Source organism: Panthera tigris, chromosome X, assembly GCF_018350195.1.
Source record: "Panthera tigris isolate Pti1 chromosome X, P.tigris_Pti1_mat1.1, whole genome shotgun sequence".
NCBI classification, from domain to species: domain Eukaryota; kingdom Metazoa; phylum Chordata; class Mammalia; order Carnivora; family Felidae; genus Panthera; species Panthera tigris.
In genome coordinates, this window is record NC_056677.1 from 20,407,016 (window position 1) to 20,432,472 (window position 25,457).

Consider the following 25,457-nt stretch of genomic DNA (forward strand, 5'->3'; position numbering starts at 1 on the left):
TCAAAAATTAAAGGAGAAAGAGTGATTTAGCCAAAAGGGCATGAGAGAGACCATTCACATCAATGGTCTTTTTATTTCAACTCATGTTTGTTCTTAACCTAAGGAGTCAGGATGTTGCTATTTCCAAGGGCTAGATTGATGGGAAGGCACATCTCTTGTAAGAAAAGTCATTTGTCATTAGTCTACTTGGCTATGTGAAATGAAATACAAGTGATTTTAATATTCCCTGTCTTGTAAACATCAGAGTTGAAGTCGCTTATGTAAGAACCAAAAATATGTATTTGTTGCTTACTACAGGTAGATATTGGGTAAACACCCCCCCAAATTTTCCTGGGATTTAGACAAAAGTACGAATTGTACATAGAATGGTCACTCACAGGCTGCCTGAATTCTGTTTTACTGGGACACTATTAAAACCAGTACTTACTGTTTGGAATAAATAGGCAACTGACTGGGACTTAAAACCCATGTGTTGCACTAAAATGTTCATTGTAATGACATTTTTCATGAAGCTAATTGAACTGCATCCATTTCCTTGGTGATGAAGAAGTCTTTTGTTCTGATAGTTTCTCTGGATTGAGGCTTTGTTCTTCTTATAGCCTTAATGCAACAATGCTATACCTATGTGCCTGAAAGGCCCTGTATGTTGGGCAGGTCAGAGGTCACCTCTAAACCTCGGTTGCCTCATCTGTTAAGTGGGGTAATTTTCATCTCTATCCCCATCGAGTTGCTGTAACAATTAGATAAGATTATGCACATAAAGCGTTTGGCACAAAGCCTGGTATTTAGTAAAAATTTAGTATGTGTTGGCTGTTGGATTACAATTAAGCAGCATAAGCATTTAATCGTGTTACCCGACCAGAGTATCAAAACCATGAAAATAACATGAGATGAAGGGTCTTCCCCTCCATGAAGTCATGACACATTTTCTCCTCGAGGGGCAATCAAGTTTTTTCTTCACTACATGGGACTAACGTTCCTATCTCAGAATTCTTGGGGACACTTGGAATATTGCACAACTAGGTCAGGATTCCCGGACTAAAGCTTACTGTGGCCTTGGGGTAGGATGTGAGCTAGGTATGTGCTGTCACTTGGCTACACATACTACAGGAGCGTTACATACAGCTCTCGGGCAGCACGGGACGGAAGGAATGGGTGCCGCGAAGCGGGAGGCTGCCGCTGCCTCCACCTCTACTCTGCTTGAGGGACCTTGGCCAGGTCCCCTCTGAGCTCAGCTTTACTCCAGTCTCAATGCAGAAACTCGAACTGGGTGACTGGCCCCTCTCAGCTTCCTGCCACCTCTGAGGTTCTCTGATTCATCTACATGCCCATCGAGCACATTTGATTTTCCCTGTGAGCTGCAGCCAGGCTTGCTGTCACAGCAAGGCCATGAGCGCATCCACAGTGACTACACGGTTCCTTGAGCTAAGTGGCTTATCTAAAGGCTGTTGGAAGAGAACGAGCAATAACTTTTGGAAACGGTTTGGCATGCTTGGATGGCTGACTGGATTCAATTTAAAAGAACAGGCATTTAATTTATTGGAATAACCAGGGCTTTATTCTCTATAAGATACCCAATGATCACTTCGACAGAATTCTTTTCAGCCACTTGCTCTGGTACCACTTGAACCCAACATTTTCTATTTTGTTGCCCGACTCGTGTGAAGCCACAGTCTAGACTCCCAATGCCCCCTGCTTCGTGAGCACAAATAATAAGCACGGATCAACAATTAACAAACCCCTCCTCATCTGGAAGGTCCCAATGATCGACTTGTGTAAGCTGCTGGACACATACGGCTGCACATCACTGTAAGCCTCTACTTTTGTAGAAAAATCACTCTTGAAAATACAACGCCTCTGGGGGGCGGTGTTAAAATTCAGTATGGAGGAAGACTTCTTGTTTCAATCAACGTCGTCCCCTCCTCAGAGTCTGGGCAAATAGACTTGTCCAGATGCACTCACATCACCTTTAGCAACTGGACTGGCCCTCTTTGCTTTTTAACAGCCTGTTTTAGTTGTTTTCAAGTTGTTTTAACAGTTGCTCTGTTATTAAACTAACAGCAGCTCTGTGGGAACAATACGGCACAAATACAAAAGGAAGCCAAAGACATTAGGCTTTACTTAACCAGCTGTAATTTCTCTGGACAGTGATGATGATGATGATGATGATGATGATGATGATGGCTGTTAAGTTTCTAATGAGCATCTGTAAGGCCTTAATAAAATGAAAATTTTAAATTCATTGCCTCTGGTTTCGCTTTTCATTGCCTTTGCCTTCCTTCCTTCCCTTTGAGGGGAAGACAACACTTGCCTTTCCCGAGGGCCCATCTCCCAGAAACCCTTCCCGCAAATCTGAGAACAGAAGAGGCAGCTTGGAGCAAGGGGAGGGGAGGTAACTCCTTTATAATATGTGGAGCTCGCTACCGCGTGCTTTGGCTGACTTAGGTTAGCCCTTTGGACAGTGGTTTCTCCATCTGTAAAACGGGGATAATACATCATTGGGTCGTTGTGCAGACTGAACCGAGACAATGAATATAAAACATCAGGAAGACAGTGGCACTGGAATTTAAATAAAAACTTTTTAGGAAAGAACACTATATGGCATATAGTAGACATCCAACAAATGGTGGCAGTGCTTGCGTGACATGACGGTTGTCACAGGATACCGGGCGGCACACTTACATTTATAAAGCTGACATTTAGTTCCTTGGCTGTGTACCCTCTCTGGAGGTTGCGTCGGGCATAAACATCATAGTCACGGACAATTCTGGTGATAATGTCTGATGTTGAGATGCCTTCCGTTCTCTGTGTTGGAACAAACATTCCTGTTCAAATAGCAAAGAGGAGATAAAAAGAAAAAAGTAAGACCTGTTTTCTTTACTAGCTCTCTTTTCCGGGACAGAGTTGCAGCTCCTGGGTGTGTGAGGGAGGCTTTCACACGTGGCCCCAGGTGGCTGTTCCACACCCGGTTCCGCACACTTCCTCCCGCCACAACACTGCATGCTCGGCCCCCCGGACCTGCTCCCTGGAGGCAGCGGGCACGCACCTGGCATTGACTCATACCAAGCCTTGGATCCCCTTCCCCGCTCGCACCAGCCACGGTGCTTCTCCTTAGTCTGTGGGGTCCAGCTTCAAGGTTGTGCCCTTGGGAAGCCTTTCCTGCCATCACTGAGTAGAATCCACAACCTCTAGGATACAAATGTGGCTTCCATCAACACAACTATTTTATTTTATTTTTTTTAACGTTTATTTATTTTGGGGACAGAGAGAGACAGAGCATGAAGGGGGGAGGAGCAGAGAGAGAGGAAGACACAGAATCGGAAGCAGGCTCCAGGCTCTGAGCCATCAGCCCAGAGCCTGACGCAGGGCTCGAACTCACGGACTGCGAGATCGTGACCTGAGCTGAAGTTGGACGCTTAACCGACTGAGCCACCCAGGCGCCCCTCAACACAACTATTTTAAATACCTGCCTCCTTGTCAAAAGGGGAATATTCTGAAAGTAGAGATTATGCCTCGACTATCTCTGCATTATCAGCCCCCAGCTCAGTGCCCATTCCTGGCACATGGAAGGTGCTGGATAAATGCAAATGAAATGAGTAAGTGAACAGAGCCTAACAATTGAGCCAATGAATTAGGTCGTGGCCCAACTTCCTTTCTTCCCTAAGGAAGTCTGCATCTCATCAGACTGAGGAAAAGATGAAAAAGTGTACTATTTCGTTGTCTCTGATTTGAAGACATGCCCTTGGGATGCTAGATGACTTTATCTCCCTAAGAACAGTCTACTCTGGGGGTGCCTGGGTGGCTCAGTCGGTTGAGCATACGACTTTGGCTCAGTTCATGATCTCACGGTTCATGAGTTCGAGCCCTGCGTCAGGTTGTGTACAGACAGCTCAGAGCCTGGATCCAGCTTCAGATTCTGTGTCTCCCTCTCTCTCTGTCCCTCCCCCACTTGTTCTCTCTCTCTCTCTCTCTCAAAAATAAACATTAAAAAAATTTAAAAAAACAAGAAGAGTCTACTCTGCTTGGTGGTTTCACCACTCAAGACTCTTTCATTTAGAACACATGGGACTGAGTAAAAATAAGCACAGAGAATTCCAAGTTCTAGGAGACTTTCTTTAATGTCCTCAGAGATCTATTTGGGTGAACAAATACAGGGCTATCAAGAGGTCACAAATGTTATCGAGACAAGAATGTGGTTTATATTCACACTTGTGTTGTCAACTGAAACATGTTGGCAATTAAGATATTTCTCCCCAGTGTGATTAGGGCCACTCTGAGATCTCAGGGGTGGGACAGCATGATGGACAGGGCCTGGGGACAAGGGTACTGGGTTCTCAGTTTGGAGACTTGGGCAAGACTCACACCTCAGAAGGCAAGTTACTTAACCTCAGTGTCCAAAACTGAGAAGTGAGGCGGCCGGACAAGATGGCCTTGGGATCATCTGCGCCACCTCCCTCTCCCTCGCTCAACTACGTCCAATCCGTCTCCTTCCAGGCACCAACCTACCTCCTAAAAAGCTCTCTGACTCACCCACTTTTCTTCACCATTATCTAAACCAATCTAACACCATCTAGTTCAAAGATTACAGCAAGAGCCTCAAAACCAGTCTCCAGCGATGTCATTTTTGGTGCCCTCAATCCACTCGTCATGTGGCAAGAGCCATACTCTCCAGTCCCATCTCAGACCCTCTCCCCCACTTCATCGCCTGAGCCAAGGCCCCTGGACTACACTGCCAATAGGGGGCACCATTCTCACTGGGTTCTGTAGAGCTGTGTGACAAAGTGGGCTTGCCTGAGCCCCCCAACACTGGGCTTTGGTGTCCTGAGAGGGCTGGGCCCATCCCCTCACTCTGCCACACATGTGCTCTCTACTCAGCTGACCCCCTGTCATCCCCTGGGTTTCACCGTTAGCGTCACTTCCTCGAAGCAATCTCTTAACCCCCAGACTAGCTCTTCAGGCTTGCCTTCTCTCCCTTCACATATTCCAAAGTCTGTAGAAAACAGCTTATTCAATAACTGCCTTCCCTACTTGACAACAAGCTACACGAGGGAAAGAACTCCTGTCTTAATCTCCTCTATATTCTCAGCACTGGGTGACAAGCAGGCACTGTAAGAATATTTGCTGAAGAGCTGACTAGATGAACATTGATCTCTGAGTGTCTTTCCAAACCCAGTTCTCTTTGATTCTATTGACACTGATGAACTTTTCAGTCTTCTGGCCCCTCCTAAGGTGTCCCTTTGAGCTCTCTTTTGATATCATGTGTACATTCACAGTATCAGCAGCAGGCTGGCACTGCTGACGTTTGAGACAAAGCACCAGGCTTCTAATATTCTGTGGCTCAAAGACAGAGCTGGGGTTTACTACTACGCCCAAAACTTCTTTTATCACTTTCTGAGAATAAGGACTCCAACGCAGAAAACCAAATGGAAGGCAGAGGACACAAACATCCAAACACATGAATATAAATAGCACCCAAGTGACCAGCTGCGCAGGGGGCTCTGGTGGGCGGGGAACACTGAGTGGTCCCAAGCTGGGGGGCCGAGACAACATCCCCACCTTGGTGGGCGGAGCAGGGAGCTTTCTGGGGAGGGCTATGTCCCATCTGTCAGCAGGCAGACGCTTTTCCCACACCCCTGCTGCCTGGTGACATGTTAAGAAGATTTCTAGTTACTAGTAGATTTTACCAAGTCAATGAGACACTGGTGACATGAGCTCACCCTTTCTGTGAAGCCACAGAGCGAGGTCGCTGTGGCTGAGTTACCGAAGGTTTAGGGCGGGGACAGACTTGCTTTGGCTGGTGGGGAGGTACGTCTCTGAAAGAAGCCAAGCCCTCTGCTGACATAATGAGGCACCCGGCTTCCTCCAAATCCTAATTAGTGCTCTGCTAAAAATATTCAGTAATGAGCATGATCAGAGAACCTTTTTTATCGTGCTTTCCCGAATTGCAGTGTTTGGTTATGGAGCTATTTTAAGAAGCAGCCAAGCACATGTTCATGAAGGAAACTTTCGACAGTAGTAGGCAATATTAGCAGGATGATGAGGACCATGGACCTGACAGCCTACTTCACTTAAGCTCCATCCTTTCATCCAGCTTTGCTGGAGGGTTTTGACATGTAGTTCCGACAAGCAAAGCAGAGTGCTGTAAAGTTTAATTCATGCCCTCGATATCTCTGGCTTCATTTAAAGTGACTTTTGCCTTTCAAAATAGACCTCAGTTAGAATGCAAACGCCACATGTGGATGCCTGGGCCATTTCTGAGCATCTTTCCCTCACCGTGAATACTCGGGCCTTCTCTCCTACGGCTCTCCCTTGGTGAGGAATCGGCAGAACAGATCAATGGCCCTGTGCATACGTAAAGTCACGCAGAGTCTTATGCCCGTGCTCCCAGGCCAAGTAGAAAACCACCTGACTACTCAATGCGAAGATGGGAATTAGGGTAGATTAAATATGGGCACAGTCCCCTTCCCCTGGAATCTGAGCTGGCCTGAGTGACTTGCTTGTAACCAAGAGAATGTGGTAGAAATGACGCTGGCTGACCTCCAAGGCTAGGGCCAAAGAAGCCTTGAGGCTTCTGTCGAGATTGCCAACTCTCCAAATGCCTCCTCTTAGGACGCACATTCTTGGAACCCAGCCACCATGCTTTTTAGAAGCCCACGCAACACAGAGAGGCCACAGGTAGGCGCTACAGTGTCAACCCCAGCTGAACTCCTTGCTGACAAACGACCACCCACTGCCAGCAATACAAGAGCACCACCTGGGACCTCCAGCCCAAGTGGGCCTTCAGATGACTACAGCCCCAGCCCACAGCGGAGTACAACCATTGGAGAGACCCCAAGCAAGAACCACCCAGCCAAGCCCTGGCTGAAATTCTGCCCTACGAAATCACGAGCAAAATAAAGTGGCTCCTAATTTGTTATGCAACAATAGGGTGCTCCATTGCTTTGAGTCAGGAAATTATTGGGCCTGTTCCTTTACCCTAAAATCAGGAATGCAACTTTTTCTTAGCTCACTAGAGGCTACTCACCAAGAAATGAAACCACGACCAAATGCATGTTTTCACTCTCCAAGGTAGGTGAGAAGCTATCACCCCAGGAAATGTTGATTCAATTCACCCTGGAAGTAACCCTGGGTGAACCAGATACCTGGTCTAGATTCTTGCTACTCTGAGTGAGGTCTATGGACTATCTACCAACCTGGGAGCTCGTTAGAAATGGGGATCTTAGGGCACCTGGGTGGCTCAGTCGGTTAAGCGTCCAACTTCAGCTCAGGTCATGATCTCATGGTTCGTGAGTTGGAGCCCTGCACTGATAGCTGATAGCTCAGATCCTGGAGCCTGCTTTGGATTCTGTGTCTCCCTTTCTCTGCCCGTCCCCCGCTCACATTCTCTCTCAAAAGTAAACATTAAAAAAGTTTTTTTAATAAATAAAAAAGAAATGGGGATCTTAGCGGCACCTGGGTGGCTCAGTCAACTGGGTGTCTGGCTTCAGCTCACGTCATGATCTTACGTTGTGTAGGTTTGAGTCCTGTGTCGGGCTCTGTGCTGACAGCTCAGAGCCTGGCGCCTGCTTCTGATTCTGTCTGTCTCTCTCTCTCTCTCTCTGCCCCTCCTCCGCTCACACTCGGTCTCTCTCTCTCTCTCTCTCTCAAAAATAAACATTAAAAAAAAAAAGAAATGGGGATCTTAGGTCCTACTAGACCTACCGAATCCAAATCTGCATTTAAAAAGATCTGTCAGAATGTCTCCTAAGGCAAGGAAAACAAAAGCAAAAGAAAACTATTGGGTATATTACAAAGGTTCTGTACAGCAAAGGAAACAAACCAACAAAACAAAAGGACAACCTACTGATTGGGAGCAGATATTTGTAAATGACCTATCCCATTAGGGGTTAGTATCCAAAACATATAAAGAACTTATACAACTCAACACCAAAAAAAAAAAAAAATCCAATTAAAAATGGGCAGAAGACATGAAGGCATGTGAAAAGATGTTCACATCACTCATCACCAGGGAAATGCATATCAAAACCACAATAAGACACCGCCTCACATCTGTCAGAATGGCTAAAATCAAATACGAAACAACAAATGTTGGTAAGGATGTGGAGGAAAAGGAACCCTCATGCACTGTTGGTAGGAATGCAAACTGGGGCAGCCACTGTGAAAAAGGCTATGGAGGTTCCTCAAAAAATTAAAAACACAATTACCCTAGGATCCAGTAATGGCACTACGAGGTATTTACCCAAAAAATGCGAAAACTCTCATTCAAAAAGATATACGCACCCCTATGTTTCCTGCAGCATTATTTACAATAGCCAAGATGTAGAGCAACCTAAGTGTCCACTGATAGATGAATGGATAAAGAAGATGTGGGATATATGTACAATGGGATACTACTTAGCTATAAAAAAATGAAATCTTGCCATTTGCAATGACATGGATGGATCTAGAGGGTATAATGCCAAGTGAAATTAGTCAAAGAAAGACAAATACCATATGATTTCACTCATATGTGGAATTTAAGAAACGGACAAATGAGCTAAGGGGGGAAAAAGAGAGACAGACAAACCAAGAAATAGACTCTTAACTATAGAAAACTGATAGTTACCAGAGGGGAGGTGGGTGAGGGGATAGGTGAAACAGGTGATGGGGATTAAGAGTACACTTATGATGATGAGCACTGAGTCATGTACAGAATTATTGAATCGCTATATTGTACACCTGAAACTAACACTCTATTTTTTTAATTTCGATTTTAGTTAACATACAGTGCAGTATTGGTTTCAGGGGTAGAATTTGTGATTCATCACTTACAACACCCAGCGCTCATCACAAGTGCCCTCCTTACTACCCATCACCCATCTAGCTCATCTCCCACCCACCTCCCTCCATCACCCACAGTTTGTTCTCTATCATTAAGAGTCTCTTGTGGTTTGTTTCCCTCTCTTCTCTTCACCCACCTTCCCATATGTCCCTCTATTTTGTTTCTTAAATTCCACCTATGAGTGAAATCATACGGTATTGGTCTTTCTGATTGTATATAACATTGTATGTTAACTGTACAGGAAGGGAGGGAGGGAGAGAAAAGAAAAGAAAGGAGGAAAATAAGAAAGGAAAGGAAGGAGGAAAGAAGAGGGGAGGAGGGAGGGAGGGAGGGAGGGAGGGAGAGAGAGAGAAGAAAGAGAAAAGAGAAAAAAGAAGAAAAAAGAGAGACAGAGATCTTGTGGGGATCTGTAGTCACATTTACATTTGACAAGCTCTGGTCTATACCAGGTCCTTCATGGCCATTGTAGGGAAGGAGTAGCTGGCTCATAGGTCAGATCTTCCAAAGACTGAAAAAGGTAATAACCTCCCTATGCCATAACCCACCTCCTTACAACTGATTCATCAGCCAGTTTCTCCGCACCTTCTCCCCTCCTACCCCTGCCGTGTTCCTCAGCAGCCTTCCAAGTCTGAAGCATATGGGGTTTCCTTCTTGGAACTTCTTATAAACAAGACAAGACTGGCATGTGAGAGTGTCAGGCCTCTTGTTCTTACCCAATGCTCCTGACCACCGCCAGGGGGAGGCCTTTCTGAGAACACAGCACAGACCTGACGACCAGCCCTGGTGCGGGGTGCATGGAGCTTCCCCAGCTGGCCCCAAAAGGGTTTGAACCAACGAAAACACCATCAGGAAGACTAAGTATATTATAGGTAACAGAATAATTTTCTGAAATATTATCCAATGTCGTGTTCATTTCTGGGGATGATGTCTGTCCTGAGGTCCTGTTGGCACTGACGGGGAGACCTCCATTATCTCAGGGGAAAGAAGCTGCAGCTGAGAATACAGGAGAAGGCGTTCAGCTTCTGACTTCTGAAACGGGCTCTTTTGAAGGCTCGTTTCAAAAAGAACAGTTTTGAAAGGTAAGGCTTTCACTTGAAAGAGCCATGCTTTGAGGACTACAAAAAAAAAGGTTTTCTAAATCCCAGAAAGTGCCCCTTTCATTACTAAGAAGCAGAGGCTGAGTGGACTCAGAGTGAGGAGTGTTTTCCTCTAAGCCTTGGAGTGGGGAAAACATGCAGTTCACCACGTGGCAGCGTCTTACCCTCCCGGCAGAGGAAAAGCCCCTCCTGAGATCGAGGGGAAAGAATCCGGAGAGGGATAAGGAGGGGAAGGATGGAAGTGAGAAAATGTGAGCGGGGCCTGTCCCTTGCCCCCACTCAGAGTCAAACTCCAGGGGCAGGGACAGGCAAGTGAACCCATTAGACAGCCCAGACCAGAGGGGCTGGTACCCCATTCACCTTCAGGAACTTTGGGAGAAAATGGTCTCCCAGAGACCCCATGCCAACATGGGGAGGCCTCAGTAGAGCATTCCTTACAGTGGGCGCGTCAGGCGGGACTGACATGGCCCCTCCCACAGCTGTCCAGTAGATTAGGGAAGACATTTGTAAAGTTCCCAGGGGCCCTCTGGAGAAACGCTGAAGGTAGCGGAGATTTAAAATCTGCATGACCGCTGGGCGGCACACCCAGAGCATAGGGATGGGATCCTGTAGCAGAGGCTGTGGCAAGGACAGGCCAAACGGAGAGGTGGCTGGATGTCAGAAGGCTGTGATGGGGGGCTTCGTCGCCACAGATGATGGCTGAGCGGGTCCGATACCATACAATGAAAGATAAGCAAGAACCAGTTCCCTACCCCATGCCAGGCCAACACATAGGGCCCAGGAACAGACATCACCCCAGGAGAAAAAGGCCAAAAGCTGACTCTACACAGTCCCAGTGCAGACCTAGCACAGTGTCGAGTACTGTAAATGTCCAGGGTGTCATTCCCTGTCATCTGGGGAAATGGGAGCTCCTGAGTAGGTTCAGCTGCAGAAATGACTCCTGTCCTCCTACCTGGTTGATTCTTCCCCCACAAGAGACCCCCACAAGAGTGTTCATGGCACTTCCCTGACTCGGAATGGCACCTGGCTCCATGTGACATATAGAATTAAATCTACACTACCCCATCCTGCCAATCGCCATCTCTGCTCTCACCTCTACACACCCTATACTGCATGAACATTTGATTTTCTCCAAATGCGCTACGCTTCATAAGCTCCCACCTTCGGACGTGCATCCCCGGCCTACGGCACACACCCCTCCACAGGCTTCTAATATTTTGAGGTAATTATTTTGTCTCTGCCATCTCCCACGGGTGAGAACTAGGTCTTATTCGTATTTGCATACCATTTCCCCTCCAACAATTCCTGGCTTGTGGACACACTCAGGGAATTCATGGTTTCACCAATGAGAGTCCAAATGATCCAAAGATGGAACGGGCTGCCTTGGGAGGTAGGAGCTCCCCCATCACGGGAGATGGAGAAGTCCCAGTTCTATCAGGAAGTGGCAGTGATGCCAAGGAGGGGCTAGGAGACTGGGTTTGTAACCCTTTGGAGCCCATCCTACCTCAAGAGTCCGAAGGTCCATATGTACCAGGAAAAGGCTTTAGTGGCAGTGGGCTGAAAGTAAGGGACGGTGGGGCCAACGTGGGTGGAGTGCCAGTGGTTCCCAGGAAGAGGGGAAGAAGGCTGTGATGGGGACAGCTCAAGTATAATGGGTATATCACACTTCTTGAAATCTCCCAGTAAAGCAAATGCTAACTCACAAGAGCAGGGGGCCGGACGTGCCAGATAATGGTTTCACATATGTAGGAAGGTATGCTTGGACATACTTACAGTGCCCAGAGAGGAGAGGTACGATAGAAAGCCAAACAGCAGACAACAAACCAAGCCATTCATAATCTACTTCCACACCTAACTCTAGTTAAAATACCAATTCCAACCCCTCCTTTCCTCAAACTCTTCCTTGCTCCAAGTTTCTCAGGCAGTGGTAGCCTTATGGGAGATTAATGGAAGGCAGTCAGGTGAAGGCAGGTGGACAGAGAACCTACGTAATTCAGGCACTACCTGCCTCCTTCCACCGGGGCCATCTCCATTTTTAAGGTCAGAAAAACCATGTGACCCTATAAGAGGGTACAAGGAATTACCTTTGCCCCGTCTGTCTTTTAAAATAATCCAAAGGGATAGAATCTGGGGCGACCGGGTATTTAAAAAGTCCTAGCAATGACTATTTTAATTCTTAGGTGACTACCGGAAACCCTGTGACACCGACTGAAAACGTCAGCTCAGGAAAACACTAAGTGTTGGGTGGTGAGTGCATAGCAGAGACTATTTTTCCATTACACATCTGCCCCCAAAAGCACCTATTATTTGTGATTTCTATTCTCTTGCCTTTTATAAGACAGAGCAAGAAAAATGCAAATCCACAGGTATAATTTTAAAGATACTTCATTCAGATCATAGTCATTTTTGCAACAAGTCACATGGCAAACCCTTCCATCTTTCTCTGAGATTTTGTTGGGCTGTGAGCCTTTGGTGGTTCAGAGTAATTTAGTGCATATAGTCGGCATCTCCCTTCAATAAAGGGGTGAGGGACTCAGTGGCCATGATACCAATGGAAAGCAAACAAATTAGATGCAAAGGCTGATAAAATTCAGCCCCAAACCACCCCTAAATCTAAGTAATTTGAAAAACTCCACAAGATAGAGTACGTGCCCAAATTATCTAGGTAAATGGCCCTACGCCCTGTGTAGTGGGAAGAGCTCTTGCCAACAGAAGACGTCCATCTTAGCTAACTCCCCATCATACTCCATTAAAAACACCCTCTTGCTGGAGTGCCCGGCTGGCTCAGTCAGAGGAGCATGCGACTCCTGATCTTGGGGTCGTGGGTTCAAGCCCCATGCCGGGTGTAGAGATTACTTAAATAAATAAAACTTTTTTGAGAAAGCACCCTGTTGCTTAGCCAGTATTGAACGAGCACTACAAATGTACCAGGGACTATGGGGGGACGTGAAGATGGATGAGACACAGCACAGACCATGGCACCTCATTCTACGTAGGGATACCCACACGCACCTGGAGGGAGGGAGGGAGAGAGGGGGAGAGAGGAAGAGTGGGAGGGAGAGAGGGAGGTAAGGGGAGAGACAGAGAGAGGGAGGGGGGAGGAGGAGGGGGGACAGAGAGAGAGACAGAGAGAGAGAGAGAGAAACTATCAGGATGCCACCAGAAAGGAGCTGAAAAGAAGGTCCATTTGCAAAGAGTGTCCAAGGAAGGTAGCGGGAGGGTACTACTGCTGAATCATGCCCCAAGGAGACAGGGCATGTCAAGCGCTAGGTCCTCAATGGGGCACGGAGTAGGCATAGGCGCTCAGAGCGAGGGCATGCCAAGGCCAGAGAAGAGCTGGAGCCAAGGCACTAAGTAGGGGTGCGTCTGGGCACGAGGACGGGCTCCGTGTGCCTGGAGTGTAGGGTCTGAGAGAGGCGGTGCAGAGCCCAGGCTGGCAAGATGCAGAGGCTGGGCAGGGCCAAGAGACCGAAACCCAGTAACAAAATCCGGGAGCAGTCAGAGATACTGAAGGAAATTAGAAGGTCCCACAAGTGTCCCAGAAGAAGGGGACAAGAGCACCCATGCGAGGAGAGGAGTCAGCAGGGTTGTTATGTCCAGAGGACAGAGTCGAAGCCACTGGATTTGGTGGTCCAAAGGTCATGACCAAAGTGAGGAAGGATGGAACGTCAGTGAGAGCGCAGGCATCTGGGAATGACCGGGAGAGCACCTGCAGGTTGCCAGGAAGGGACTACCGACCCAGGATGTGACTGGAGATGGAGGGAGAGGGAGGGCAGAAGAAGGATTTGATTTGTTTTATTTGTTCTTGTTTGATTTATTTGTTTGAAGTTCTTACAGCCTTTCAAAGATTGTAAGCTGAGACGAAACTACTAGAGAGTGAAAACCCTGCATGGCAAAGAGAGGAAGAATGAATGAAACAGGCTCCACGGAAGGGAGAAGGTTGGTGCATATAAAGACGTCAGCCTGGGACACAAAACATACCCCTTTTCCTCAGGATGCAGGAGAGGAGGTGAAGAGGCGAGGAGTTGCAGGTAAATCAGGGCAGGAAGCGGGTAAATGTTATCAAGGAACATCGACAATCCCGCTGAGGCTAGAAACCACAGACCTGTTATGATGCCCCAACAGTGATTTCCCTCAAGTCCTTAGCACCAAAGGAAAAGGAACACAGAAGGTGACGAAGGAATGAACCCCAGGGAGTCTGCAACGGACGGAAACCAGCCTCTCTCCAGCCCCCTAATAACTCCCTGGGGCAGACTAGAGTCTCTGAGTTTAAAAGAAACGCTTCGTGACAACTGGGACAACTTCCAAAGTGCAGGCACTGTGTCTGCCCTCCATGACACTGCTTAACAGTTTGGGGAAGGAAATACTTTACCTGATTTCTCAAATATTTACGCGTTCTTTTTTTTCCCCTCTGCCTGTGGTACCTGAGGATATTACTGTGATGTGATAGGATGACATAAGGCAGGACTGACTTTGGAGACAAGGAGTCCAAATTGTTAATTACCCCGTTATCTGTCTTCTTCTGGAAGGAATGCTCTTGTAAGTATAAAATCATTTCATTGTAGAGACTTAAATGTGAATGAGGAAAATGCCCTCTAAACAATAGGGTCCTATGGTTTCAGTCTGACGAACCCTAAAACTGAGCCTCAAACTAGAAGTTGAGTACTTCGGTGCTCAAGTTAATTCTTGTATAAATACCTAAATGATGTCTGTCCTCCGACTGAGCCTTAGCTCATGTCAGCAGAAGCTTGTAGAGGCTACTTGGCAGACATCTGAAATTCCGGTGCCTCCCATGTATGTGCTGCAAGCTCAGGGCAGAGGTCTCTGTTTAAACCTCAAGGTCATAATGCAGTGGACAGGTGTGCATAGGGGAACTCACCGGCTTCTTTGATATGCTTGTAAACATCGTCAGAGCCGGCAGAAGAGTAGGGAATGTCATCATGGGCCACAAAGTCAATCTGTTGGAGACAGAGAAGAGTGACGTCACCACTAGGATGGATGTGCATGTCTGTGATTTGCACATGCCTTTTTTTTTTTTTAACTTTTATTTATTTTTGAGAGACAGAGCGTGAGCGGAGGAAGGGCAGAGAGAGAGGGAGAGACAGAATCCAAAGCAGGCTCCAGGCTCCGAGCTGTCAGCCCAGAGCCCGACGCGGGGCTCGAACTCACAGACTGCGAGATCATGACCTGAGCCGAAGTCGGACGCTTAACTGACTGAGCCACCCAGGTGCCTCTGCACATGTCTTTTTGAGATCAAGCATTCGTAATAAAGCTATTGAAATAAGCAGTTTATAATGTGGATTTGAATCCTCGACTGAAAGGTCCTGACTGCCAAATGTCTCCTTTTCCAGGAAATAAAGCGAACGAGGTCAGTTTGTCTCCTCTACTGGTCCCTCTTTCTCTCTCCTCTGACAGGAGGTTTTGTTGCCCTTCTGTCCATCTGCCTTTAAGCTTTCTCCTTAGAGAATCCATTCGTTGTTCAGATTTTCCTCACCCCTGCTATGATGACCCCAAAAAAACCTCCATTTCCTGTCTCATGGATAGCAATAGGCCTTGACGCTTGAGTCGTGTTTTACGTGGGGAAAATGAATTCACACCTCTTTTCTTATTTGATCTTCCTGACCACCTTGTTAGGCAGGTGGGGCACATGCTACTATTCCCGTTGGGACATAAGGCTGCTGCTGGTAGAAGACTTGTCAGATCTGCCTGAAGTCACCCTTTTCTATTTCACTGCCCTCTGCTGTCACTTTAAAATCAAGCTATTTGAAATTTAATTCCGCCTGAAAGCTAGTGTCCCCTTGCAGTGGCACCTCCATTTTCCCAGTTTACCTAGGCCCCAAACACCTCAGAGTCGGCCTTCTTCCCCTACATCCTTCGGTCTCCGTGACACATAGGTCACAAGACCCACGGGGGTGCGTGCGCGTGTCTGTGTGCACATGCGAACGTACATGCACGCGTGTGCACCCATCACGTCCTCCCCGCAGCTACTACACCCAATCCGGGGCCCTGTCACCTGGGTTACTGATACCAACCTACACCTGACCATCCTCACCGCAGGCTCTCTCCCTTCCAAGCCATCCCTCCGTGACACGCTGGGGGTGGGGCACTTCCTTGGGAAACAGTTTTCTTTGGGTCATTCTGTCTCCTGCTTATCTTCACTGGCTCCCTGTTTCCTGCTCCACCTGGTGAAAACCTGTTGCCTGGCTGTCCAAGCCCTTTGCAACCAGGCTTCACTCCACCTCGAGGCGCAGTTTAGAACAGCAGTCTGATCTGCCTGTGCCGCCGCTTCCTAGCTAGGTAACTCTTAGGTTGGCTGTAAGGATGAAACCACGATTTCCCAACCTTGGTATCTGCCACGTTTTGAGGTGGACAGTTTTTTGAGGGGCGTCCCATAGGAAGCTTAGTAGCACCCGTGGCCTTTACCTGCTAGAGGCCGGTACCCGCCCCCCAGCGGTGACAGCCAAAAATGCCTCCAGACACCGCCAGACGTCCCTTGAGGGCAAACTTAAGTCCATTTGAGAATCACTGGATTAAATGAAGTAATTACGTACAAGTGCTAAAAATCACCTGGGACACTCATATTTAGTTCCTCTTCCTCTCCAACGACAACAAAGTCTCAGGGTAGCCATGAGACTGAATGCGACTCACGTGGGAGCAAAGCCCTCAGCACGGTGCCTGGCACATGCTAAATAAGAGGTGGCAGCCCTCGCGCCCATCACTGGTACCCCCGGCACGCCTGGCACAAGTGGAATGTACAATAGATGCTTCATAAAAACGCGTTAGTGATTGCTGGAAGTAAATCATATTGTAGTTTCTCCTTTTTCTTTTTATTCTTGCTGAGAAATTGTCTCCTCTGCTATTATCCATGCACATTTATCAGTGTTCTCTCTTCTCTTCTACATCGTGAATTTAAAAATAGAAAAGAAAACTCTTAGAACAGCTTAATCTTGTTTTTTTTGTGTGCTGCTTATAAAAGGAAAGAATAGGGCCTAATGTGGAGCTGGTGGGGAGATTCAAAGCACATAATTTGATGCAGATCAAAAGAATCTCTCATGTTTTCAACTAATAAAAACCTTGTAGCAGTAGGAGTCTCAGGGTCACAAAATCACACATATAAAGTTCCTTCCTTAAAGGCTGACCCCTGCTCTTCTGGATACAGTGTGTGTTCATTTGTTCCATGAAAAATGATGCCTGCGAATCTATAAGCATCAGTAGCGATGATGGTGGTGATGACGACAGTAACATTTTTGGAGCTCGGGCTAGGGGCCAGCCAGCGTTCAAAGGGTCTTACTTAGATGATCTCATTAGATACTCAAAAGAGTCCCATGAGGGAAGTACGAACACTGCCCCCAGTTTACAGTTTAGGTAAGTTAGTTCAGCATCTTGCTCAAGGTCCCGCAGTTTGGAAGGGATAGAGGTCACACTTGAACATGGGTGGTCTAGCTCTAGCGCCCACAGTGAGGATGGAAGAGGACATCAGTCCCCAGGCTTGGGCAGAAGACAGGTGCTATGTCAAGTGACACCACATGATAGTTCCTGAAGCTACCTCTTCTAGCAAGTGGAAGCTTCTGGGCTTTCTGCATGTAAGGTGCAGAGCCAGATTCCAATTCTGCTACTTAGAGAACACGGAAGAGGAAGCACCTTGTGTTTTTCCAGAAACTCTGGAGTGAGGGTCCATGGAGCATCTCTAATGACTTCGTCCACATAGCGACAGTGTCTGAGGGCTTCATATCTCTCTGCTTCGTTCATCACAGTGAAACCTTTGAATTTGTGGGTGAGGTCATCACTGCAAACTGAAACAGACAAATGTGTTAAAGGCTGCCACCTGGCCCAGGCCCTGCTGACAGCCATCCCGGTACACACAGGGCTTATTCAGCAAAACAAAAGGATCTCAGCCTTACTTGGTACATGACATAATCAAACTCAGTTTGTTGTTGTTGTTTTTTTTTGTTTTTTTGTTTTTTTTTTTTTACAGGAACAAAGCATCAGGAAAGCGAAGCAAGCTGAAATCTACCAGCAACTGAGCTTTCCATTTGAGAGCTGATTTTGACTGCATTCTCTGCTGCAACTTTTATTAAAATCATTCTCCACGCTACCTAATGTGATTCTTGTATCTTTTATTTCCTTATCCCACCGCGAAAATTACTATTCGGGGGAAAAAAATGACCAAATGAACTGACAGAGAGCAACCAAGAGGCCTGAATTCTAGAAGGTTTGAACAATCATTTCCAATTCTTTTACTAGATCATTGTACTTAATAACCCAAGTGCGATTCCTTACCATGCACTTGTGCCCGTACATGCGCGTGCACGCGCGCGCGCACACACACACACACACACACACACACACACACACTTCTGTTCTCTGGACTGAGGTCCAGTCACTACACATCAGGCCACATACTCAAGAATAGGAAGTCATAAAACAGAAGATCTGATCTAGAGGAATTCATCCTTCTAACATTTCTTATCTTTCCTAGATCTCTGGTTCCTGAATCTCCACATGGGGGTTAAGATCATCCACTGTCAGCCTTAGAAAGGATTTTTTGAGGATTTACATAAAAGTGCATTGAAATAAACTGAACGAGAAATATTACTCATGACCTTATCCATTATATTGGGGGGGGGCGTTGGTGAGGAAAGGCAACTTTCCTGAGTTTTCCTCCATGTCAGGAAGAAATGTCACTGTGGGTACAGTCCCTGTTCACCAATATCCCAGTGAAAGTCCTACAGCCATTCTATCCTGACTGCTCCTCAAGAGATTTTCTGTACACACAAAAAATTTATAAGATTTAAGTACGCAATACATGTTTTAAAAACAAAAATACAATTATTTCCTGGGAATCAAAGAACGACCTACATCCCAAACCCAATCTAGCCACAGAGTAAAGGCAGCCGTTGGCCACAGCCAGCATCCTGGGAAGACTTCTTATTGTAGCCCTCATGTGCTTGACCTCCAAACCATCCTCAAACCTGCTGCATCTGCATCCCGAGTGTGCCCAGAAGCCACATTCGTCTTACCACCTCCGGCACATTCACCTCCCCTCCTCTGGACTACTGCAGTGGCCTCCTAGCCAGGCTCTGGTTCCAGCCTTGCCCACCCCCAGCAGCTGTCCTCATCCACCGGAATGACCTTGAAACCTGCCCGATGGTCATTCTTGGGCTCAGAACCCTTCTCATCTCCCTCACAGTGAAAGGGAAACTCTTCCAGGGGCCCACAGGCCACCACGAGTTCCACACCTCAGCCCATTCCTTGCCTCCGTGCCGTTCCTGAAGCCACCAAGAATGCTCCTGCTCAGGTCAGGACCTTGCACTTTGTATCAAACCTGAAACAGTAGTGCTCCAAATATCCACAGAGCTCGCTCCCTCCCTGGCCTCAAGGCTTCCCAGCCATCCAACAGAAATTGCCGTTTGGCAGTCACCATCTTTTTCCCGCTTCACTTCTTGCCATGGCACTCCTCATCATGGAACTCTCTTATTTTATTGTTGATGTTCTTCTACTAATATATATGCTCCCCGAAGAAAGGGACTTTTCTTTGTTTCATTTTCTGATGGCCCATAGTGGGCTTTTAACAAGTATTTATTGAATGAATTAATAGTGCCTGAAATATACAGATGCTCAATTAATGTTCATTATAATTTAAAATAACAGATATTTATCTGTAGGCACATTTCAACAACAACATATACATATACATATATATATATATATATATATATATATATATATATATATAATTAAGAGACTGGTGTATCTCTAGATACACGTGTATACCTATACATCCTTCCTGAGATGTATAGACATATATAGAATACAATATGGAAAACATTGTAGTGGTTTATGTGACCCAAACACCATCAACCATGTGGTGGGCTCAAAAACTTTGATGAACATCAGAGTTGCCTAAGGAACGTGCTAAATATAAAGATGCTTGGGTCCCACTCGCTGAGATTTTGATTCAGTGGGTGCTATGGTCTGAATGTCTCCCCACAAATTCATTTGTTAAAATCTTAACTTCCAAAGGTGATGATATTTAGGAGGTAGGCCTTTGGTGCTTAAGTCTTGAGGTTGGAACCCGCACGAATGGGATTAGTGCCCTTATAAAGGAGACTACAGAGTGCTCCCTTAGAATGTTCGACCGTGTGAGAAAACAGCAAGAAGGCAAGACCTATGAATCAGGAAGAGGGCCCTCACTAGAGGGACACCATGTTAGCACCTTGATCTTGGAGTTCCCAGCTTCCAGAACTGTGAGAAGTAAACTTGTGTTGTTTTTAAGCTAGCTAGTCTGGGGTGTCTTGTTTAGGAGACCAAATGAACTAAGATACTGAGTCTAGAGTAGGGCCTAGGCAGCTCTATTTTTGACAAGCTTCAGGGATAATTCTGATGTATGCAACATTCAAAAGCCCCTGAAGCATGTTATGAACATCTTGAGTAAAGAACCCAGCCTGTTTTTGAATCACCCATCACTCCAGTTTGGGGGGGTGGGTGGTGGGTGGCAGATAGTAGGGCCATGATGACTATGTTATACTGATTCATTGAATGCACTGATTTATGACTATAAATAGCAATTATTTATGGGCCAAGATACCCAATTTAAATATTGATCTAAGACTTCTTAAATATTCAGTTAGGACTTTATTAAAACACTACCTCAACAATCATACTGAGCAGAAATGGATTTCAGATCCATCAATTTTCTATTTTAAACAACACAAAACTAGGCTGGGTCATATCCTCCCCGCGTTTTGAACCTGCACCTGAGCAATATGGTATAACTTCTAGATGACTAAAATAACGGCCTCCTGACAAAACACGAAGAAAACAAACAGGATGTTTATGTCAGTCCGGGGTCCTATTTTCATATCCCAGGAGTGACCTCAAGAAGCAGCTGAACATGCTGACCAGTTATTGTCTAAACATTAATTACGCCCAAAGCAGCACTGTTGTTCCTGAATCTTGGCAAATGCACACTGACAACCAGATGGAGACCTCTGAGCAGTGATGCTCCATGGATGAATTCACTGAGTTACGTGGGAGCTCGTACTGTAGCTAACCTATACTGGCAGCTCACTATGTTCAAAATGAAATATTACCAGTACTCTGTAGGAGAGAAAATTTAACATAAGGAATCAATCAACTTTGGAACCAAACAGACTTGGGTTCTAATCCCAGCTCTGCTCCTTGCTACAAGGAAAATCACTCAGTCTCTTAAGATTCCATCAACTGTCTTTAAAACATGGCAACGTTTTGAAAATTGAATATGATGATGTGAGGAGTAATGCTCAAAAACATTTGCCATTTTTTTAAGAGTAGTATGAAACCATTACTGTGGATATTCATTTGTGTTTGGGGCTATCTTCCTGTTCCCACTCCAAGCAGGTGTCCAGCCTCTTGGAAGAAACTCTCCCATGGAAGCTGTGAAGTTAAAGTTGCTGGTACAAACGCCTGCCTTCCTGGCTGCTGTTTTCTCCAAGCCAGAACTCCTTAGAGGAATTCTGTAAGGAAACAGACAAAGAGAAGATTCCTCCAAATGAGGAAGAGGCCAAAAGTCTGAGGATCCCACGAGCAGCAGGGGCTGGTGGCAGAGCCTCACGAGGGATGACGACATGGAGCCCCAGGCACTGGGATTCCACACACTGCAGGCTCAACAGTGCTGGGCTCGAGACTGGAAAGCCCTCTCTTGTTTCTGTAAACATTTTAACATCTCGTTGGACTCCGCAGAGGTGAAGAGGGCCCAGCAAGGACTGAGAGACTATTTCCCACCAGTCAGGCAAAGTGGAGTCTTAGCAGAGTATTTCATTTCAATTCAAGTACAAGACAGCATAAACCCAAGTCCATGGAGTTTTTATGTCTACTATAGTAGGAATAGTGTCACCATTATTATTTTTTTATTCCCCTCCAATGAGGTAGAAGTAGGCATTGGGTGACCCATATCCTTAAAAACTGTTTTAGGGAAAAAAATCTAATATAAATTTTAACTTCTTGACTTGTTTTTAAATGACACTAACTTTTTATTATTTGTTTATTCAAATTCTAGTTCACACTATAATATTAGTTTCAGGTGTACATTAGAGTGATTCAACAGTTCCATACAACACCCAGTGCTCATCAAGACAAGTGCCCTCCTTAATCCTCATCACCTATTTCACGCATCCCCCACCCACCTCCCCTTTGGTAACCATCAGTTTGTTCTCTATAGTTAAGAATCTGTTTCTTGGTTCTCTCTCCCTCCCCTGACCCCCATGTTCATCTGTTTTGTTTCTCAAATTCCACATATGAGTGAAATCATATGGTATTTCTCTTCTCTGACTTATTTCACTTAGCGTAATACTGTCTAGCTCGATCCATGTTGTTGCAAACGGTAAGATTTCATTCTTTTTTATGGCCGAGTAATATTCCGTTGTTTGTATATACCACATCTTTATCCATTCATCAGTTGATGGACACTTGGGCCCTTTCCTTAATTTGGCTATTGTAGATAATGCCGCTATAAACATCAGGGTGCATGTATCTCTGTGAATTAGGATTTTTGTAATCTTTGAGAACAAAACTAGTAGTGCGATTGTTGGAGCATAGGATAGTTCTATTTTTACTTTCTGAGGAAACTTCATACTGTTTTCCAGAGTGGCTGCACCAATCTGCATTCCTACCAACAGTAGGAGAGGGTTCCCCTTTCTCTACCTCCCTGCCAACACCTGTTGTTTATTGTTAAATGATGTTACTTTCTTTTCATGTTTATTTTTGAGAGACAGAGAGAATGTACGAGCAGGGGAGTGGTGGGGACAGAGGATCTGAAGTAGGCTCTGCACTGACAGCAGAGAATCCAACGCAGGGCTCGAACTCATGAACCATGAGATCATGACCTGAGCCAAACCCAAGAGTTGGGCGTTTAACTGACTGAGCCACCCAGGCACCCCATGTTAGCAGTTAAATTAAAAAGAAAAAAGGGCTTTACAATTGGTAGTTTCAATTCGCTAAAATAATGTCAACAAGGTAAGCTTACATAAATGAATTTTCAAAGTATTACTGGTCATAATGCTTACAAAATTAGAAATCCAAGTATTATAATCATTGTACAAAACCATGGCATTTTGTGTCTGTTATTGCCTGAGGTTGAGAAATAGATTGTAGTACTACCACTTATCACAGTTTCTGGTCTTTGAATCAATTATTTCTACCAAATACCAAGTATTATGCCGCCTTTCTGTGCACTCACCCTGACCAGAGTGGTTTCATGAGCAAAGCCCATGCTCCACCCATGGGAGCCCCTACAACAAACCTACCCATAGATGTCAGGGGCCCCACAATTAATACAGCACGTTCTTTCAATTCACCCTAAGCATTTTATTTGCTGACTACACACATCACTGCAAGGGCCAGTCTTTCAACCAACAACATAAAACACCTATTTGTAAAAGACTCCCTAACTTTCCTCAGTACAGAATTGTCTGCCATTAAGGTGGTTTGTGACACTCAAGATAGTCTAAAAGTAATGGTCTTCAAACTAGGACACACATACCCCTGGGGATACACAAAGACTTTTCAAATGATATCCAAACACAAGAGGCTTTAAAGGACTCAATTTTCAGATCCTCAACTTCCAAGGGTATACTTTCTTAAAATTCATGGTCCCAGAGAAAGCCTCTGTGTCCAAAACCACCCTTACTCCACTATGCAAAAGGAAGACACCATCCGAATCTTACTCTGTGGCATGGCAAGGGGCAGGGGGTTAAGCCTTCAGGCCAAACCGAAGGGAAAGCTTGCTTAATGACTACTGCAAACACCATGAACCTCTAAAAGCTTCCTGTCCTAAAACATTTCTGTTACAGGTAAAGCCGGGTGTTACAAACTCATTATGGGAGAGTAAGGAATAATGCCAACTGTTGCCTAACAACTTTGCATTTTCATTCCCGTAACTATTGTCAAAGGACATAAGGATCTTGAGTGATAAGACCCAGGAATTCAAAGCAAAAGGAGCAATGGAAAGAAATACTGAATGCTAAAATGGCTTTTTCATATGGTGAAGGGTAAGCATTTCCCCAGCTATTCTCAGCACTCACGGTGAGTCCCGGAAATGCCTTCTCTCTTTTAGTTCAAAGTAAGCATTTTTGCCAGCTATTCACTTCAAAATCAACTCCACAAGGCAAAGCTGCACAGGCTGATACTGCTGCATTTTAGAAATGTAGCTGGAATGTTTTCTAGAATTATCATTTTTTTCAAAATACATTGGAATAAACATGTAGATAAAACATTTACATGCTTTTTTCATATTTCATATGCATGCATTTTAAAAGGAAGTTAAAATCTATTTTATCAGATCACATTATAAAATATTTATTCCATTTACAGATAATGCTTACCCTATTTCTTCTTCTAAAAGGCGTATTATTTTATACCTTCTCCTACACAAAATATCTACTGCCAATTTATTTTTTTAGTAGTATATTCCCTTTTCTATTCTTAAATACATAGAAGTATGTATACCCATGGTGTCTAATAAAGATAGGTCATTTCTGATTTTTACATTTGATTTTATTTAATTTTTCCCAAAAGTCAAACACCAGAGTTTAAGTACACACACACACACACACACACACACACACACCGGTAGAGAAGGAATAACAGGTCTTTTTACCATACGTCTCTCCTTATGAATATGGTATTATTTTACTTATAAATTACACTGCATCACTATAAATTAAGCATAGTGATTTATTGTCTTGTTTGTAACTTATTATATTAGAGCTATATCATTTTAATCTTGACTGATTCTATTTTATACAATGCATTTTATAATGTATTTCTCAGTGTTTTTTGTAAGACTTCCAGAAATACATTAACATATTTGAATTGAAAAGACTTTTTCTTAGTTTCTAGGTTTTTGGCAGGTTTGACAGTGAGGACTAGCTTGGTTACTTAGGTTAGATGGTGTTTTCTGCAGATTTAGTAAACAAAAACCACAGCCCCGAGGTTTTTTAGGTTTTTTCTAAGTTTTAAGAAAATGATAAAACCATTTTATCAAAGATTAGTGGATTGACAACAGTGTAATGAAATTACCAATATTTCCATTTCCCCAACCCTTTCTCAGTGTATCTGGTTAAATAAGTTGCTTTCAAGTAAAAGAGTAAAGGTTAGAAATAAGAACCATTTGGTAAGTCTTGGTAAAGCCTTTTTGTTATACTTCCCAGAAAAAAAGAAAGCCACTGATTCTAATAGCTTGGAACACATCTTCCTGTGGGTCGGGTCATTTCTAATCCATTGCTTGCCTCAAATTCCGAAGAGAACCTTAATAAATTGTCACTTGATAGACCATTACAATTATTTTGTTGACAACAATAAATTCTTTTTGTGATACACGGCAAATAATTCAGGAGTTCAAAGACCGACTGGCATCACTCTAACAAATTTCTTCCATTCCTGTCTAAATATTTGTGTAAACAAAATACTTCAGCACTGATATCTATAATAAGGAAAAATAGGAATAAAATCAATGTTAAACCCTGTCTCATTCTAGCAGTGATATATTCATCCACAAATCA

At 45.0% G+C, this 25,457-nt stretch overlaps 1 protein-coding gene across 10 annotated transcripts in view; it reads right to left on the reverse strand.

Moving 5' to 3' along the window:
* PCYT1B (phosphate cytidylyltransferase 1B, choline) overlaps positions 1 to 25,457 on the reverse strand; it is a 126,316-nt gene that overhangs the window by 30,959 nt on the left and 69,900 nt on the right. For all 10 annotated transcript variants that reach the window (XR_006213438.1, XM_042974522.1, XM_042974528.1 and 7 more), the window contains 3 exons: positions 17,560 to 17,711; positions 14,798 to 14,876; positions 2,683 to 2,825 (listed from right to left, as the gene is read on the reverse strand). Coding sequence is in view for 9 of the 10 variants with exons in the window: in XM_042974522.1 (XP_042830456.1) it covers positions 2,683 to 2,825; positions 14,798 to 14,876; positions 17,560 to 17,711 (374 nt within the window). In the remaining variant the exon portion in view is untranslated. The remainder of the gene's footprint in view (positions 1 to 2,682; positions 2,826 to 14,797; positions 14,877 to 17,559; positions 17,712 to 25,457) is intronic.